The sequence below is a fragment of the Canis aureus genome, chromosome 23, assembly GCF_053574225.1.
Source record: "Canis aureus isolate CA01 chromosome 23, VMU_Caureus_v.1.0, whole genome shotgun sequence".
Taxonomy (NCBI): Eukaryota; Metazoa; Chordata; class Mammalia; order Carnivora; family Canidae; genus Canis; species Canis aureus.
The window spans coordinates 27,395,499-27,414,742 of record NC_135633.1 but is presented as its reverse complement, the minus strand read 5'-3'; the positions used below and the strand labels follow the sequence as shown (position 1 = coordinate 27,414,742).

Sequence of the window (19,244 nt, the reverse complement as noted above, 5' to 3'; positions counted from 1 at the left end):
TTGGTTTTACCATGGGGCTTATCTCTCCTCTGCTGATGCAGTTATACTACAGCTTTGGTCCCTTCAAATTGTGAGTGTTTGATTCTGCCATTAATTTAACTGACTTGCTCTTGGCTGTAGATCTCTGCTTCTCTTTGTGAGTTTCCCTTTCTCTTTTTTCTTAAAGCTTTTATTTACTCATGGGAGACCAGAGAGGCAGAGACATAGGCAGAGAGAGAAGCAGACTCCCTGCGGGGAGCCCGATGCGGAACTCGATCCCAGGACTCTGGGATCATGCCCTGAGCCTAAGGCAGGTGCTCAACCACTGAGCCACCCAGGCATCCTTTCTCTTTCCCTTTCAGCTACCAGCTGGCTGGCTAGTTCTTGAATAATTTTGCACTGAAAATTCAAGTGAACAGTTGGCTTGTTATTTACCATGACATCGATTGGGCAGAGCTTTTTGCACTAGGCCATATCTATCCAGTCAATGAATTGGCTGCTCTTTGATTAGGTGTTCAACCCTTGTCCAGTCGGTAGCCATCTTTCTTTCAAAAACTTCTGTGGGATGGGCGGGGCAGAAAAAAAAATCTCATCAGGGGTCTACAAATGGGTCATTTTGCCATACAAAGGCTTGGATGAGGGGATGAGGTGGGCAGGCACAGTGACTGACGTGTCTAACAAACTTCTCTGTGTCCTCAAAGCCCCGTCTGTATGAGCTTTTCATCAGAGAACTCATACCATTTTGTATTTGGCCTTTATATGTTGGTTACTTAAACCAGACTAGCTTGTCTTGAGGATACAGAGTGGGTTTTATTTTAATGGTTTCAGCTTCTAGCACTGTACATGGCTTTCAGTTCAAATTAGGCATTCAGTTAGTACTTGTTGAATAAAGACATAAATTAATCCTTTCTCTCAGGTGTGAGGTTTTGTTTGGTTTTGGTTTTTGATTGCTCCTCTCCCCAGGTGATTCCTGTCTCTCTGTCTTCCAAATACCTGGAAAGGCTGAAGAATAATGTGATGGTAATTGAAACTTGGAACAAGGTGCGGAGCCCAGGACAGGACAAGTTGCTCGGGCTGGTGAAACTCCCTCTCCATCAGTTTTACATGTCATTCAAGTAAATAGGATCTTTTGAAATATTCTTTACTTTACACCTTTATCTTTGTATGGACTGAAGAGGAATTCTTTTAGTTTGCAAAAAATCACTAGCCCAATAATACCTTGGAGGACTTTTCTCAATTTCACCACAGTTGCTGCTTTTTTCTCCTATTTTAAAACAGTTTTACAGATATTGTACAGATAGAGATATTTCAGGCCCTATGCTAAGAAACTTACATACATCAAGTCATTTAATCCTCACAACAGTTTTCTAAAGCAGGTAACTTTTATTTCCCCTGTTGTACAGATGAGTTAACAAAGGCACAGAGGATTTAGATAACTTGTTATATATATTATAAGTAGTAAAACCAGGATTAGAACCCAGAGAGTTCTACTGCTTCACCAAGAAGCTCTACTGCCAAAGTTTATCACTGCACAAAACTAATGGTTTAGTTCTCTGTCACAAAAACAGTACTGTTCGCTCCAGCTATTTGCCAGTGGGGTATCGATTTATCTGAAGGTTATTTCTGTCCTCACTGCAGACTGTTCATTTTTTGTTTTGGTTCAAAGTACTGATATTTAATTATTTTAGCACTGACTTCTTCCCTAAAAGCCTTCTTATGGCTCTGTGTTTTAAATGCTGTATTTTACATTTTGCAGAGAGCCCTCAAATTTGTGGGCCCTGTTTCACATGAGCCTTTCTATAACCCCAGGAAATATTATCATTATCCTCTTTTTACAAATAAGGAAACTTATCCTTTAACTTGCTAAAGTCAGCCTTTCTGGCTTTCTGTTCATCATCTGTAAAATGAAGGTGATGACAGACCCCCTGTCTCACTTATGGCACAATTGTGACATTCTAGTGAGAAAATAAATAAGCCTTCTGTGAACAGTGATATTCTTAAGATAGTAACATTGGAAAGCGTGGTCAGACTAAGGAGTACTGCTGGAATCATGCCCCTGTCAGTTGTAGGCTTTGGCTTTTTCTTCATTTTTAGTTGTGATATTAAGGTCCCGTCTGGTATTTCCCTTCCCTTCTCATTTCATTAGACCCCATTCTTTGCTGAAAGAGCATAAAAACAATAGTAGCTACCAGTTACTGAGCACTTTTATATGCTAAGTATTATAGTTTGTATTTTAGATTTGTTATCTCAGCAAGTCCGAACAGCAGCCCTTTGATGGAAGTTTTATTACCTACATTTTATAGAAGAGGAAACAGAAAGGTTAAGTTGATTACTTAGAGTCATTCAGCAAGTAAGTGGCAGAGCTAAGATTCAGCATGATATAATGAAGAGCATTTGGACTTTTTCTCCTCTATTAATAGTGGATAGTATCAACTTTTTCAGTGTTAGAAGGATTATAAATGGAATATTATTGGCAACATTATCCCAATCTTATCTACCAGATTCTGAAGTCCATACTTTTTCAAGTTGACCACACTGCCTTCCCGTAAAGTAATGCAACTCAGCAAGGCTTTACTAAGATTGTGCTCAGTCCCAGATGCTGGGCTTGGGGTCATGGTGATAACAGACATAAATCAGACACTTTCTCTGCTTTCAAATTGCTACATTTGGAACTTACCTGCCTGGTAATTTTTATTTGATGAGTTACGGCAGAATCATGTGTTTTTTTCAAACCAGTGTTTTCTAGTTGTAGACCCATTTTTAACAAATGAGAAAATAAGCCAAGTAGGAAATGCAATAGCAACTCTGTGACATGATTGATGGTTGTTATTTGCTCATTTGAAATTTCTCTCCCCCTAGAGATCCCAAAATTTCTCGCCTGCTGCTTGATGCTCAGTACCCAGTTGTTGCTGTTGACAGCTACATGCCTGTGGTTGATGTGTTCTCAGGCCACCAAAATGGAAGTCTTCGTGTCTTTTTAGCCATGGGTTCTTCAGATCAGATAATGGCACTACAAAGATTAAAAAATGAAGAAGGAAAACTTCCTCCCTTCAGCCCTAGGCCAGCACTTTTTCTGGACCATCCATCTGTAGCATCTGTTACTATGGTACTAACTAAACACTTGATTGTTTACAAAAACATAATCTCATTTAAGGTGCACAACATGATGCTTTAAATATACATAACATTTTGAAAGGATCACCACAATGAAGCCAATTAACATATCAGTCACATCAGTCACTTTACCTAGTTACCTTTTTGTGTGTGATGAGAACACTTAAGATCTATTAGCAAATTTTAAGTTTCATAATCTCATTTTATCTTGCACATTTTAATGAAACCATTGCCCAAGATCCTTATTTCAGCAGTGAAAAAGAACATATTTGTACTCCAATGCAGTAGATCCAAGAAATTATTTTTTATGGTTTAAATATATTTCTGTCCTTCTGAGCTTTTTGAATTTATAAAGAAACTCTAATTGGACAACCACATCCTAATTCTCTAATTTACTAACTTAATTAATTGCCTTTTTAAAAATTGGGGTGAACCTAAGACTGCATTTTTTAAAAAGTCTTTATTTTAAAAAAAGATAATCTGGGGGGGGAGTATAGGGGTAGGAGGTTGAGAATGATCCCAAATATAAGCCTGCAAAATCTTTTTCTGTTTCTTGACCAAATCCATGTTGGAAAGTTGTAGTGAAGTTCCTTGCTTTCCTACCAGTAAATTCTTAAAAGTAATTTTTTTGTACAGTGCTGTATAATTGAGAAAGCACATTCATATACTTTTTCATGTTGATTTCCCTAATACTACATGAGGGGGAATCATTGTCACTCACTTTTTAGGTGATGAAACACAGTCAATCACATAAGTGATTTGTCTGGGTCACATAGCTAAGAATGGGAGAATCAAAATTCAGACACAAGCTTTCTCTTCTTTTTTTGAGAGCCAGAGAGATAGCATGTGCAAGGGGGGAAGAGCAGAGGGGGAGGGAAAGAGTCTCAAGCAGACACCCCACTGAGTGTGGAGCTTGATGCTGGGCTCTATCTTACAACACTGAGATCATGACCTGAGCTGAAATCAAAAGTCAGACACTTAACCTACTGAGCCATCCAGGTGCCCCTAGACACCAGCCTTCTAACGTAAAGTCCAGTCTTCATTCAATTGTATCATGTCCTGTAGTATCTTACTTTTGGTGTCTTTATCCGTAGAGCCAAATCTCAGTCTGGAGACAGATTTAAGTATGTTATTTTTTTAAATCTGAACCTGAATGACAAATGTGTTGTCTCTAACAGAGAAAGATTAGGAAAATGTTGATGTGTAGGTTTTTGTTTATTTGTATGTTATGAACTCCAAACTCTTCTCTACTGTTTCTATTAGATACTAGTGTTTATTAATAAATAAGCATAGCTTTTTAAATTTAAAAATGACATAAAAGCACAAAGAAAACTTACCTATAATATTCTCAAGTCTATTTAAGTGTTATATGGCCTTCACATTGCAGTGTAAACTCAGATTTTGTTAAATTCCATACTAAAAGTTAGAAAATGTTACTATGAGCATAAAAACTCTTTGAAAGATTAGATATCTATAAAGACAATTGTTTTTCTTCCTGTATTCATGTCTCTCATCTATTTTAGCATCTGCAGAACTAAATTATTAAATTACTCTAATACTGTATGGCCAAATTAAACAGCTGGTGAGATTATGAGGTTTTTTACTCATATTTTTCTTCTCTGGGGAATTGAACTGAAAGTTATCTGTTTTCCTAAAGAAGATTTTGGAACAGATATTGCTGATATGTTTTTAGAATACAAAGCAAAGACCTTATGCAATTTCTATTCCAAATTCATGGAATAGATTTGTTATAAATAAATCATACAATTTGACCCCTATCTGAATCCTGAATTCCCTCTTTGAATATTCCCAAATATCAGTTATCTAGTATCTGTTGAAGCTGTATAGAGTAGAGATAAAGAGCCTTGGCTCTGGAGTCAGACTACCTGAATTCAAACCCAGGTTCCACTGTTGTTAGCTATACATGTTACATTAGCTACTACAAGTGAAGGGGTTAGTATAGTGCCTGGCTAGAGTAAATAATAAAAACATTAAATTGTTATTAGTATAGGTAACCAGTAATGGTATGTTCACAACCTCCCTGACTAGTCTTTATCATTAATGAATAGTCTCAGTGTTATTCCCAACTTCATTAAAAATAGTAAGTAAATTGGGGTGCCTGGCTGGCTCAATCAGCAGATTATGTGACTCTTGATCTCAGGGTCATGAGTTTGAGCCCTACGTTGGACATAGAGCCTACTTAAAAAAAATTAGTATGGGGGCATCTGGGTGGCTCAGTCGGTTAAGCATCTGCCTTTGGCTCAGGTCATAATCCCAAGGTCCTGGGATCGAGCTCAGTGGGAAGTGTGTTTCTCCCACTCCCCTGGCTCATACTTACACTATCTGTCTGTCTCTCCCTCCCTCCCTCTCTCTCTCTATCTAAAATAAATAAAATATTTTTTAAAAAATTAGCATATTAATACCTCTTTGCTATATATATATATATATATATATATATATATATATATATATATCTTTATTCTATTAAGCTATTCTTGACGTATTCTATTCTTAGTGTACTAAGAATCAGGAGACAGTGTTGAATCAAATACCTTTTTAGCATTTATCGAGATTGTCATGTTTTTTCCTTTGTTCCATTAATGAACTATATTACACTTATGGATTTCCTAATATTGACCTAGTCTCACAGTCTAGAGTAAATCCACTTTGATCTAATTACAATGAGCAGTTGTTAGATTTATATACAATGAAAATTAAGTATCTGTTTTAGTGTCAACTAATTATGCCCATTTTTTCATCTAAGCACATATTTCATAGAGAAGCAGGAATATTCCAAGAAAGTTTTTCTTTAAAGCTCACCAATATCTCTATTTCATTCAATAGGCTGAAGACCAAAGAAATGGATTGATGGAACATCACTTTGAGCTCCGCGTAGAGAAAATTAAAGGGCTAGCCCCTCTTCAGGCAACAGTCTGGGGAGAAGCAGATTGTTATGTCCAGTACTACTTTCCAGTTCAAGACTCCCAATCCAGTGTGCTAAAAGGACCTGAGTTCCCTGAAAACGGTAGGTTTGGGAGGTTAGAGTTTCTCATTTTTGTATGGTTCTTTCATTGGCTGTACTTAGAATTTTTTTTTCCTGAGTGAATTTTGTGTTCCTAAATGTTTCTAGTCTTATCCTGAGTAGTAGAGGAAATGGGCTAAGTTTTTATTTTTCTTTTCTTATAAGTTATGTCTTGTAACTTATAAGGATTATAAGTGTTTTGATAGGATTTCAAATTTATAGAAAATTTAACTAAAATATCACAAAGAACTTCAATATACCTTTTACCTAGATCCACAAGTTATATTTTGCCCCATCTTATATCATTTACATACCTCCTCACTTTTATCTATGCACATACAGTTGATCCTCATTACTCACAGCAGTTATATTCTACATAACATAGCGTTAGGAACACTGAGTTAGGGAATACTGAACCATTGCTCTTAGGGGAAATATGTACATATATATCTCACATAGATCATAATTGTAAATCCTAAAACAACTTATTCTAGTAGATTCTATTTTCTTTATTTTACAAAAGAGAGAACGAGTTTCAGAAATGTTAAGTGACTGAGGCTGCCCCAGTGACAATAACAAGGTTCATGTTCAGACCCCATCCAGCTGACCCCAGAGCCAGGTATTCTTGCATTACACCACACTAGCCTCTACCATCTCCATCATCTGATCATCTGTGAGAGCTAAAACAGGAAAGCAGAGTGTCACTTTGTTTAAGCTAAGCTTGGAACAATGAAGTCAAGTGACTCAATTTTTTTGCCATTCTGAGCATGTCCACAAATAACTGCAAAAGTGCTGCCATTATTGATTTTGGGGGTTCAGATAAGGGACTTACATCCAGAATATATTTTTTAAAATATTTTTTAAAAAAGATTTTATTTATTTGAGAGAGTGAGCATGAGTGGAGTAAAAGGCAGAGGGAGAAGCAGACTCCCCAGTGAGCAGGGAGCCTGATGTGGGGCTCAATCCCAGGACTCTGGGATCAAGACCTGAGCTGAAGGCAGACACGTAACCGACTAAGGCACCCAGGTGCTCCTAAAAAACTCTTACAAATAATAATTTAAAAAGTCTAATTAAAAAATATTCAGAAGATCTGAATAGACATTTCTCCTAAGATCTACAAAGGCCAGTAAGCATGTGAAAAGATACTCAGCATCATTAGTCATTTGGGGAATGAAAACCAAAAGCTTCACAAGATACACCTAGATGGCAATAATTAAGAAAACCAAAAACAAAGCATAGACCAAGAGGTGTTGATGAAGATGTAGAGAAACTGCAACCCTTAAATATTGTCCAACAACAAAGGGATCTCTTTCTTCTGCATTATCATGAAAATTTTGGGGACCATAGCTACTAGGGAAATGGACTTTTGTAGAAATAACATAGAAGATAAAGATTCTGGTTCCAGGTCCATGACCTACTACCTCTAAGACCTTTGGGTTCACTATGTAACCTCAATATGTCCATATTCTGTCTGTTAAGTAGGAGTAATAATAGTTGCTTTGTTTTCCTCACAGGAGTATTATGAGGATAAAATATAATAATACTGGATGTTAACATACTATCTTACTACATATAAAACACTAGATGTTGTGTTGGATTATACTGAATTGCTTTTCTTTTCCAAAGGAGTCTCTCTGAAGCCTTTCAGATCTGCAACCACACTCTGTGTTCCAGATCCCATCTTTAATAGTGAACACCATCACTCTCTTCTGTTGCCAGCTGAAGTTCCAGTGCAAAGGCTTCTACTGAGTGCCTTCTCTGCACAGGGGCTTGTGCCTGGAGGTGGAGTCCAGTTTGAAATCTGGTGCAGGTATAATATGAAACCAATTTTGTACCTAGGAAGGAAGTACAGAATCACAGAGCATGGTTCCTTTGATAGCTTAGGTTGAATTGTAAGGAAGTGAAGCAATCCCTACTACTTATTTTATATCATCTGGTTTGTTAGTGACTCTTCTCCAGATTTTACTGAAATCTGCTTAATTATTAGGCTCTTGGGAACAGTTGTATCTCATGCTTCTAACCACTTGTTACATTTGGAAGTGAAATTCTATCAGTTTTACTTCCTACTGCTCTTAAATATTTCGGTCTACCTGTTTTCTCCTATTACTGCCTTATTTGGTTCAGACCCTTATCATATCATGGCTAAATTAATGAAGCCTCCTGACTGGTCTCCCCACCTCTAGACTTACTTCTTATAATCCATTCTTCCCAACACCAAAAGAGTAGCCTTCATAAAATATAGATCCACTCATGTCACAGACTTTACATGAATACAGATGCTCAGCCTCCTTTACATCCCTACTCCCAAGAAACCAACAAAAATGACAAAGTATAGATATAAAAGAAGATAGAGCATCCAGAACAGAACTAGGGAAGAGTACCATTCACTTGCCAGAAATTTTTCCTAAAAAGTCAGATGAATTTAGGTTTGATTTAAAACTGATAAAAGAATGGAATGTTTTGGCATTCTTAGGAATGTCAAAAGAAGTATGGTAGGTACTAACTGATCCTTTAAATTTGAGGGACTTAGGCCTTAAGCCATAGAAGAGATTGGGACTGCTCCACTTAGAACCACTTTTGCTGCTACAGGGTGAATGCTCTCAAAAGTGGCTACTCCCAGAAGTCCAAGTCAGATGCAGATAACCAGTTTGTAGGGAGCGGGGCTTTGTTCTGAACACAGAGTATAATTTATGGAGTTCCTCCTCCACATGATGGGCAATAAATCCAGCCAGACACCACCACAGCTGTATACCACAAATACAGACAGACCAGGCTTCAAGGATAACTCAATACCAAAAGCTGATCCCTTGGGCAAACTGAATCGTTTTTCCACCTAATTCTTCTAACTCACAGCTTGTGCTTTTGTGGCTTACAGATACTATTATCCCAACGTGAGAGACCAGATGGTTGCCAGAGGAACCTTGCCATTATCAAGGATCTGTGCCATGGTAACCATGCAGCACCGTGAGGATGTGGGAATACAGACCTTTAATCTCCCTTTAACCCCCAGGCTTGAAAATAGGAAAGAACTGAGAAACCAGTCATCAGGTAATTGAAGACTGCTTTGTCTCTCCCTTTCGAATTCCATATACATAAATATCCCTTTTCTCTGTAAATACAGACTCTTCATATTTTGTGAGACTTGCCTTTTTAAGAATCTAATGAAAACGAAAAAAAAAGAATCTAATGGAAACTATGATCTACCTTCTTTTAGAAAAATGAATATGAGTGTGTTATATGCAAATTTTGTCTACAATTTTAGAAAATTCATATTTCCATGGCCTGTCTGTATAAATGTGGCTTGTCTCATTTCACCTTTAACTTTAGCAAGCATTTAAGAAGCCTCACAGCATAAGTCCTAAGTGTTATGTAAGGTGTGCTCAGAGAATTATTAATAATTCCGGGGCAACATGTGCAGATGTGGGATTGGTGGAATACAATTAGCATGAACTGAGAATTCACTGTAAGAAAGGAAGAGGTTAAGATTTAAAGTTGAAAGAGATTCATTAGAATTTGGAGTTTTAAATTACATCCTAATTGTTTCAGTAGGATGACCTCCAGGTATGTAGACTTGGCCTCCCAAGTTAAGTTACTATACTTGCTTGCTTGAGAGTATCTGCCAAAGCAAAAGTTTTTATTTTACCATGACTAAGATTAAGTTATTCCTCCAGACTGTCACTGATCAGCTTGTCAGTTATTTCTTAAAGCTTTCTCTGAAATATGATAATAGAAAGGTAGAATTTTTATAAAGGGCATATAAAGGGTGTTTTGGGTGGTAGTAGTAAAAGGATAATAGAAATGTAAGTGTGAAAACCTTTTAAAAGTTTAAAAAAGAAGAAAAGTGGAATCCATCTCAATTCTATAAAAATAACTGAGAGTTTAGGGGCACTTGGGTGTCTCAGTTGGCTAAGTGTCTGTTTTTGGCTCAGGTCATGATCTCTAGGTCCTAGGATTGAGCCCTGTGTTGAGCTTCCTGCTTAGTAGGGAGTCTGTTTCTCCTTCTCCCTTTGCCTCTCCCACTACCCACCCCCCATTCTCTCTCTCTCTCTCTCTCAAATGAATTTAAAATCTTAAAAAAAAAATAACTGGGAGTTTAAAAAATCTGAAATTAAGTTCTGCCTCTGATAGTTGTGTGATTTTGGCAAGCATTTCAGTCTCTGAGCCATAGTTTATTGGATGTAAAGTGAAAATAGTAACTTTTGTTCTGCCTTTATTCATCATAAAGTACAATAATACAAAGTGATTCTGGCCATGGACATTTTATCTCACTGCTAATGTCACTTGTTCATTAGGATTGTAGTGTTTATCCTCTTCCTTTTGACCAGGACTTGGGATTTGATACAACAGAAACTGTTCCAACTAATCTTATCTTTTTCTTTTTCCCCTCATCCTTTAGGTTTACTGGATGTGGGCCTAAGGTACAGGCGTACTCCCAGGACAGCAGAGGGAGTTCTTGCTGCCCGAGCTGTCTCTATCTCAGTCCAGATTATCAGAGCCTGTGGTCTGCAAGCAGCAGCCAAGTAAGTCCACCTCTGAAAAGCAATCCTCATCTTTTTCCATTATAATCCACATAGTATATGAGGCTCGGCTATGTAAAACTTCCTTGTGTACAGTTTCCAGTTCATTAAGGTTTCTCTTAAGAAAGCATGTAAGAGTATGTGTGAGTAGCAAACTTTACTACTTCACCTCTCATTTTTCTAGCTTCTACCCCTTCGATCTGTTCTCAACACGGAAACCAGTGAGCCTATGAAAACATAAGGCAGACCTTGACACACCTTTACTTAAAACCCATCAGTGACTTTTCATCTCATTCAAAGTAAAAGTCAAACTACTAGAAATGGCTATGAGACCCCACATGATCTGGCTCCTTATTATATTTATTACTTTATCTTCTCCTGCTCATCTCCCCTCTGCTTACTCTACTTCAACCACTGGCCTTATTGCTTCTGAACACACCAAGCCCATTTCCCCCTCAGGTAATTTGTCTTGCTGTTTTTTCTGCCTGGAACACTGTTACTGTATATAAACAGCATGGCTCTCTTTTATCTCCTTCAGGCCTTTGTTCATACTTCTCTCTACCTTGAATATTCTTCTTGTCCACTAAACACACTCCTGTTTTCTTTTGGCTTGGTAGCTTCTTTGCAGCCTTCCTTTATCTCTTCTTACATGTAGATGGAAGTGGCACTTTGTCCTTTGTCTTTCTAATTTTTTTAAGATTTTTTTTTTTTAATATTTTTTTTTCAATTTTTATTTATTTATGATAGTCACAGAGAGAGAGAGAGGCAGAGACACAGGCCGAGGGAGAAGCAGGCTCCATGCACCGGGAGCCCGATGTGGGATTCGATCCCGGGTCTCCAGGATCGCGCCCTGGGCCAAAGGCAGGCGCCAAACCGCTGCGCCACCCAGGGATCCCAAGATTTTATTTACTTATTTTAGAGAGCAAACATAAGCAGGGGGAAGAGCTGAGGGAGGGGGAGAAATGCAGGCTTCCTGCTGAGCAGGGAGTCCAATGTGGGGCTCAACCCCAGGACCCTGGGATTATGGCCTGGGCCAAAGGCAGACACCCAATTGACTGAGCCACCCAGGCACCCCTGTCCTTTGTTTTTTACCACCTTGGTTGTAACCCATATTACTCAGTTTCAGTGATTTGCATACATGAGTTTCCCCCACTTGGCTGTGAGTTCCTCTAGTCACTATCTGAACTCCTCTCTGCCCCCTACCACTGCATAGCATAGTTCTAGCACATATCAGGTGGCCAGTAAGAAAGAGAACTAAGTCATGCTTCTACTGTAGACTAGTTCACTTTGGACACAGGTTCAGGAAAGAAGCAGTCAATAACTTTTTCCCTTGTAACTTTGAGTCGTATCATTTGCCTTTAACTTCACAGTCAATAATGAACTGAATTACTGCCATGTGAGATCTGACATTGAAGCAATTGGTAAAATGCTCAGCTTGGTTAATATTTTTGTCACTAAATTCTCCAAATAGACTTACAGTAATTACTCGAGAACATTTTGGTGTAAGTGATACCAGGGCAGTTTTTTAATCATGTTCTTCCTTCACATTAAAACTTTTGAGCATCTGCCTTCGGCTCAGAGTGTGATCCTAGGGTCTTAGGATCGAGTCCCACATCAGGCACCCCGCAGGGAGCCTGCTTGCTTCTCCCTCTGATCTCTGCCTCTGTGTGTCTCCCATGAATAAATAAATAAAATCTTTAAAAAGAAAAATACTTTTGATGGTTTCCCATTGTCAGTAACTGGTCTAATTTTAATTGTGCATTCCTATTAACAGAAAAATAAAAGTTTAGCATATCTTCTAAATAACTATACTTATTCATGTGTAAATCATTTTCATGTATTATTTATTAAATATACTATAAAATAACAAGCGTATATAAAACTTTAACATATGAGATAACAAATAAAGAAGTTTTAATATTTTCTTCCGATGCCCCTTAAGTTAACCGTACACACTCTACTTTAGGGACTGCTGGTTCACAGGATAAGCTCTAATCTGCTCAACTTGGCACTCAGAGCTCTTCTTAATCTCAGTCTTGAAAGAAGAGTAAGTTATCAAAATGCCCAGGAGAACTGAAAACTATTCAAAGGGAAGAACAGGTGCAAATGCACAGAGGCATGAAACTTGTGTCTGTGAAGTACTTGTTCTGTGTAAGACCCAGCCAAGGTCAGAATCTGCAAATATGGTGTTAAATTAACCACTACTTAATTGTCAGAGACGGACTTGGCATTTAGATACTCAGAAGATGTCTAAGACACTGCATCATAGATAAGAAACTCACTAGTTACTCTCTCTGTGGATCATGGAGTAGGTCAGATCAGATGGCAGGCAGTTTGTTGTAAGCCCTGCATTTGGTCTGTGTTACCATTGCAAGAAGGAAGGGTAAGAAGCCAGGCCAGTTCTGACACTATATTCCCCTGGTTGGGAAAGTCCTACAGAATATGAGACAAACAAGGTATAACGGAAACAGAATTTCACTAGAAATTGGATACCTTGGCTTCTGGTCCCACCTGCATCTAACACTAGCTGTGCGTTATCTTGGGCTAGTTTCTTTACATATCTGGGTCTAAGTTTCTTCATCCCAAAAATGGAAATTATGAACACCTCTCCTGATTTTATAAGGATCAGTATAAGATTAACAGTTATGAAGTCACTTTATAAACTACTAATATACAAGTGATTTGTTCCATAATTAACATTACCTTTGTTAGCCAGCAAAATATAGTAAAATCAGAAATTAGTTTTATTTTGCATCTTATTAAAGAAAGGAATTCTTGGTATCCAGAGAGCAGGTGCTCTGAAGTCAGCCTTCTCTTTACAAGAGACACCAACTCCCAGGGCACCTGGGTGGCTCAGTCGGTTAAGCATCTGACTCTTGACTTCAGCCCAGGTCATGATCCAAGGATCTTGGGATCAAGGCCCACATAGGACTGTCTGCTTAGCAGGGAGTCTTTGAGATTCTTTCCCTCTTCCCCTCCATCTGCGTGTGCTCACTCTCTCTCTAAAATAAATAAATGAATCTTTTAAAAAGGAGAGAGGGAGAGAGAAATACCAACCCTCATCTTAAGTGCCAGTGGTCTTCCTGATACTATGTAGGCAGACTCCTTCTTTCTTATTCACTTGAGTCTTTTAACTAACCTGATGTTTAACTGAGAATGAGTGGAAACTTCTATGAACATACATGGGTTCATTGATTTGCTGATGAAGTACTAGTGAAGAGATAATTGGATCAAAGGAAGAGATATTACAGTCTAGGTATAGATGTAGATATAGATAGGCACTTGATTGACAGCAGTGGCCCTGCTGCATTACTTTTTAAGTCCCACGAGGGTAAATATAATTATTTTGCTGCTTTTTGTATCTAGCTCTGAGCCCAGGGCATGATACACAGAGTAGATGCTCAAGAAATAATTATTGAGTGAATGAATTAAGGCTGGCTTTTGGGTCCAAACCTTTCTTTCCTTCACTGCCATCTCTGAGAGTTTCCAATTAAGAGTCCTTTCAGTGGTGCCTGGGTGGCTTAGTCAGTTAAGAGTAAGCCTTTGGCTCAGATCATGACCCTAGAATCCTAGGATCAGCCCCGCATTCCTGAGCAGGGAGCCTGCTTCTCCCTCTCCTTCTGCAACTTCCTCTGCTTGTGCTCTCTCTGTGTCTCAAATTTAAAAAAAAAATAAAAATTAGGGATGCCTGGGTGGCTCAGCAGTTGAATGTCTGCCTTTGGCTCAGGGCATGATCCCAGAGTCTCGGCATTGAGCCCCACATCAGACTCCTGCATGGAGCCTGCTTCTCTCTCCGCTTAGGTATCTGCCTCTCTCTCTCTTTCTGTCTCTCTCTCTGTCTCTCATGAATAAACAAATAAAATCTTTAAAAAAAATTTTTTTAATTAAAAATAAATAAAAAACAAAAAGTCCTTTCATTACCCACAGACTTTGTATACATTATCTACTATAATTTTTACAATGCTCCTTGTTATCCTTGTTTTTTAGCCACTACTGGCATTTGATTTATTTCCCTCTCATTTTTCCTGTGCATAATATATATTTCAGACTATGCTTTGTGTAGAATTACACTAATCTATTAATGAGGATTTTAGGTTAATTTCGTTAGAAATGAAAATGCAGTAAGCATATAATTATACATACATCTTTAGTATTTGTTGTATCCTTATGCTGTCCTCATTTTAGCAAGAGGACAATGAAACTTGGAAGAGTGTGAGTAACTTGTGCAAGGTCACACATTTGATTAAATGATAGAGCCAAGATTAAAACCCAGATCTGTTAACTCTAGATTACTACCCTCTACTAATGTATACCAAGTAAAATAAAGAAGACACCCTTTAAATCTCCTTTGGGGCTATCAGGAAATCCTTCAAAAAGAGGTGACCTCTTTGGCGTGCCTGGATGGCTCATTGGTAGAGCATAGGACTCTTGATCTCACAGTCATGAGATCAAGCCCCACGTTGGGTACAACACCTTACTTAAAAAAAAAAAAAAAAAAAAGTATATAAAAAGAGACAACCTCTTTGTCTAAATGTCAATTTTATTCTCTTGGGAAAGTTGGGATAAGGGAAATTGTCTCATATTATATTCATACATGAGAGAATTGGCAACTCTTTATGAGTATCAGTTAAAGATGGATAGATTCTGTCTATACTGAACAAGACAAAAACAGCCCTCAAAGACATCTGGGAACTGGTCTGACACTTGAAGCTGGGCTTGATGTTTTCATGCTGAGCACAAACAATCTCACAGAACACCAACATCAGACAAAGCTGCTTTGCAACCATGATGAAGTGAGACAAAAATAAAGTTACTCTGTAATCTTGTCTAGTTAACAAACCAAAACAAGGTCATTATGAAAATCACAAAAATACCTAACATCCCCTCATCCTGGCTAAAATGACTGATCACTGCTGCTTTACCAATTACAGCTTTAGTCTTATTGTAGTCTTCCCTCCTTTTGGGTAGGATTCATCAGAACAGCAATCCAGAGCAAAGCCCCACTTCTTTTTTTTTTTTTTTTAAAGATTTATTTATTTATTTATTTATTTATGATAGACAGAGAGAGAGAGACAGAGAGAGGCAGAGACACAGGAGGAGGGAAAAGCAGGCTCCATGCCGGGAGCCCAACGCCAAAGCCCCACTTCTTCAACAAAGTTTGCTAACATGAATCTAGTGCTGTATAAGTCCTTTCTGATACCTTTGTACAAAAATTCCCCATGATTTCCCTTGGTGTATGTTCTTTCTCATCATAATGAACAGTAAAACCAACTTGTTCAACTACCATTGCTCCCTGGTAGTCTTTGGCTGAAGGTCATTGACAGCACAATTGGAGTGTCCTTGGAGTGGCACTCTGGTAAACAGGTGAATGTTGTCTTCCCGTACCCTAGGCAATCCAGCTGACTTCTGATACTACCTTCCCTACCTTCTCCCCTAACAGGGCTTTGGCTGAGCAGGAACCCGCTCTACAGTTCAGTGCCACAGTTGGGGTCAATTCCTTTGTCACCACTCATCTCTCCTTCCTGCCCAAAGGAGAGCAGCGCCGAACCCGCCCTGTAGCCTGTTCCTTCTGCCCTGAGTTCTCCCATCACGTTGAGTTTCCATGTAACTTGGTGACTCAGCATTGCAGTGGAGAGGCGTGTTTCCTGGCAGAACTGTTGGAATTTGCAGAGGTCACTTTTGCTATTTATCATGAAGATACCAAGTCAGGTGAGCACCAGATGACTCACAATCAGAATTAAAAGGGGCTCTGTTTTGAGTGGTATAACTCTAGAAAATACATGTTGAAATTTTTAGCCCTTTGGTCAGTAAAGCCCTAATTAATTTCTCTATTTTGTTTGATTTTTCAGCCAGTGATATAACGAGTATTCGGTCATTCAGAGATTATCTGCTTGGAGTAGTAAAGGTTCCAACAAAAGAGCTGCTGGTCAAGAGATCTGGTAAGGATCCTGGATTATCACTTTCTAATTCTACCCCTTCTCATTTACTTTCCTACAAGAGATCATCTTGCATGGCTCCCCTGTAAGATATGCAGAAGAAAATATGACCCCTAACAAATACTTTTGAATTCTCCCAGGTACGCCAGAAGTCATTTCCTAATCATTTCAAAAGTCTCTTAACAAAGTAAAGTAACTCAAAGCTTTGGACTGTCATCTTACTCCAGGAAAGATGATGATAATAGTGGTGGTGCTACAAATAATAAATATGATGATACCCATTACATTATGTAGCATTTTGTGAAATATTTTCTCAGGTATTATGTGAGCCTCATTATAACCCTGCTTGGTGGGATACAAGATCTTACTATTTTTGTTTTACAGATGAGGAAACTTTGGCTCACAGAGTTTAAGTGATTTGCCAAAACCACACAACTAGTGAGTAGCAGCAGTGGAAATCCAGATTCCCCTATTCTTTTTTACTGTGCCCTCCTCTCTTACTGCGGAAGGAATAAAGATAGAGGACAGCCACCAAGGCATCTGGATATAATGGTCCTGTCCTACTTAATGCTATCTCAGTGACCTTGACCTTTCTGAGCCTCAGTTTTCTTATGTTATGAATGGAGATAGTTAATCCTAACAAGTCTACCAAGTAAGAGTTGATGAAATCAGATGTATAAGGTACTGGACACAGAGTAGGCACTCAGTAAATGTCAGCTTTTCTTCTCTTGCACATCCTCCTCCCTAGGATTGTGTAATCTAGTTTCCAGAATTACACCACACATCTCCCAAATTTAATTGTGAATTAAAATTTGAGCAGTACTCTAATAGGTATTTTCTATGCGCCTTCCAGAGAAAAGCCTGTACAACTTGGTATGTAGGGCTTCTCACTTATGTCACTTATTTGTACAATGTGGTAGCTATAGTAATTTGGGCAGGTCTCTGAGTTTCCCTTTTATCATCTGTAAAATAGAGATTATTCCAGTTATCAGGAAAATTAAATGAAGTGATATATATGAAGCACTAAGAGTATATCTGACACAGTGGATACTCAATAAAGAGTAGCTTTTATTATCTTGAAATCTAATGCCTGGTCCCTGATATATGTCCACTAGTGGCAGTTCCTATAGTGGAAGACCTGGGACTAGACCCTGGATCTCCTGAACCATGCCTTTTCTACTGTATTTATGGCATGTTAACAACATTTCACTTTTTTTCCTAAATGATGTGTATGTGTTTTAATAGGCTCAAGTGGAATGAATTGGGATATAGGCAATTGTATTGTATTCCTCCTCCTCTTTTCTATCCCTTATATAGACACAGTACTGAATTATGCATTCTTAGATTCAGGAGGATTTTTGTAGGCCCAATTTACTCATTTTGCTGATTGAAAAACTGAAGGCTGGAGAAGCGAATTGGTGCCATGGATCATGAGGCTAGCTTTTTAACATACAGTATATTATTAGGTTCAGATGTATAATATAGTGACTCAACACTTGCATATATCACCGTGTGCTTATCACAAGTGCAGTCCTTAATCCCATCACCTATTTCACCCATCTCTCCATCAACCTCCCATCTGGTGACCATCAGTCTGTTCTCTATAATTAAGAGTTTGTTTCTTGATTTATCTTCTTCTCTTTTTTTTCCTTTGCTCATTTATTTTGTATCTTAAATTCCACGTATGAGTGAAATCATATATTTGTCTTTCTCTGACTTATTTTGTTTAGCATTATACTCTCTAGCCCCATCCATGTCATTGCAAATGGGAAGATTTTATTCTTTTTATGGCTGAATAATATTCCATTGTGTATATATACCACATCTTTCTTTAAAAGTTTTTATTTTAGTTCTACATAGTTTAACATACAGTGTTATATTAGTTTCTGGTGTACAATATAGTGATTCAACAATTCCATATATTACCCTCTGCTCATAATGACAAGTACACTCCTTAATCCCCACCACCTATTTAACCCATCCCCTTCCTCCCCTCCGCCATGGTGCCATCTGTTTGTTCTGTATAGTTAAGAGTCTGTTTCTTGGTTTCTCTCTCTCTCTCTTTTTCTCCCTTGCTTTGTTTCTTAAATTCCACATATGAGTGAAATCCTTTGGTATTTGCCTTTCTCTGACTTATTTCACTTAGCATTATACTCTCTAGCTCTATCCATGTCATTGCAAAAGGCAAGATTTCATTCACATCTTCTTTATCCATTCATCTTTCAATCTACATGTGTGTTGCTTCCATATCTTGGCTATCTTAAATAGTACTACTGTAAACATAGAAGTGCACTGTATCCCTTTGAATTAGTAATTTTGTATTCTTTGGGTAAATACCAAGTAATGCAATTCCTCAATCATAGGGGAGTTCTGTTTTAAACTTTTGAGGAACTCCACACTGTTTTTCCACAGTGGCTGCACCAGTTTGCATTCCTACCTACAGTGCATAAGGGTTCCTTTTTCTCCACAGCCTCACCACCACCTGTTGTTTCTTGTGTTGTTGATTTTAGCCATTCTGACAAGTGTGAGGTGATACTTCATTGTTATTTTCATTTGTAAATCATAATAAACATCTTTTCATGTCTCTCCTGGCCATCTGGATATCTTCTTTGAAGAAATGTCTGCTCATATCTTCTGTCAATTTTTTAATTGAAGTATTTGTTTTTTGGGTATTGA

General features: G+C 38.1%; 1 protein-coding gene across 20 annotated transcripts in view; it reads left to right on the top strand.

Annotated features, from left to right (window-relative positions):
- Nucleotides 1-19,244, top strand: part of C2CD3 (C2 domain containing 3 centriole elongation regulator) — a 152,841-nt gene that overhangs the window by 62,384 nt on the left and 71,213 nt on the right. For all 20 annotated transcript variants that reach the window (XR_013362211.1, XR_013362210.1, XR_013362209.1 and 17 more), the window contains exons 15-22: nucleotides 943-1,094; nucleotides 2,839-3,085; nucleotides 5,938-6,118; nucleotides 7,742-7,925; nucleotides 8,991-9,163; nucleotides 10,512-10,635; nucleotides 16,073-16,341; nucleotides 16,482-16,571. Coding sequence is in view for 17 of the 20 variants with exons in the window: in XM_077866960.1 (XP_077723086.1) it covers nucleotides 943-1,094; nucleotides 2,839-3,085; nucleotides 5,938-6,118; nucleotides 7,742-7,925; nucleotides 8,991-9,163; nucleotides 10,512-10,635; nucleotides 16,073-16,341; nucleotides 16,482-16,571 (1,420 nt within the window). In the remaining 3 variants the exon portion in view is untranslated. The remainder of the gene's footprint in view (nucleotides 1-942; nucleotides 1,095-2,838; nucleotides 3,086-5,937; nucleotides 6,119-7,741; nucleotides 7,926-8,990; nucleotides 9,164-10,511; nucleotides 10,636-16,072; nucleotides 16,342-16,481; nucleotides 16,572-19,244) is intronic.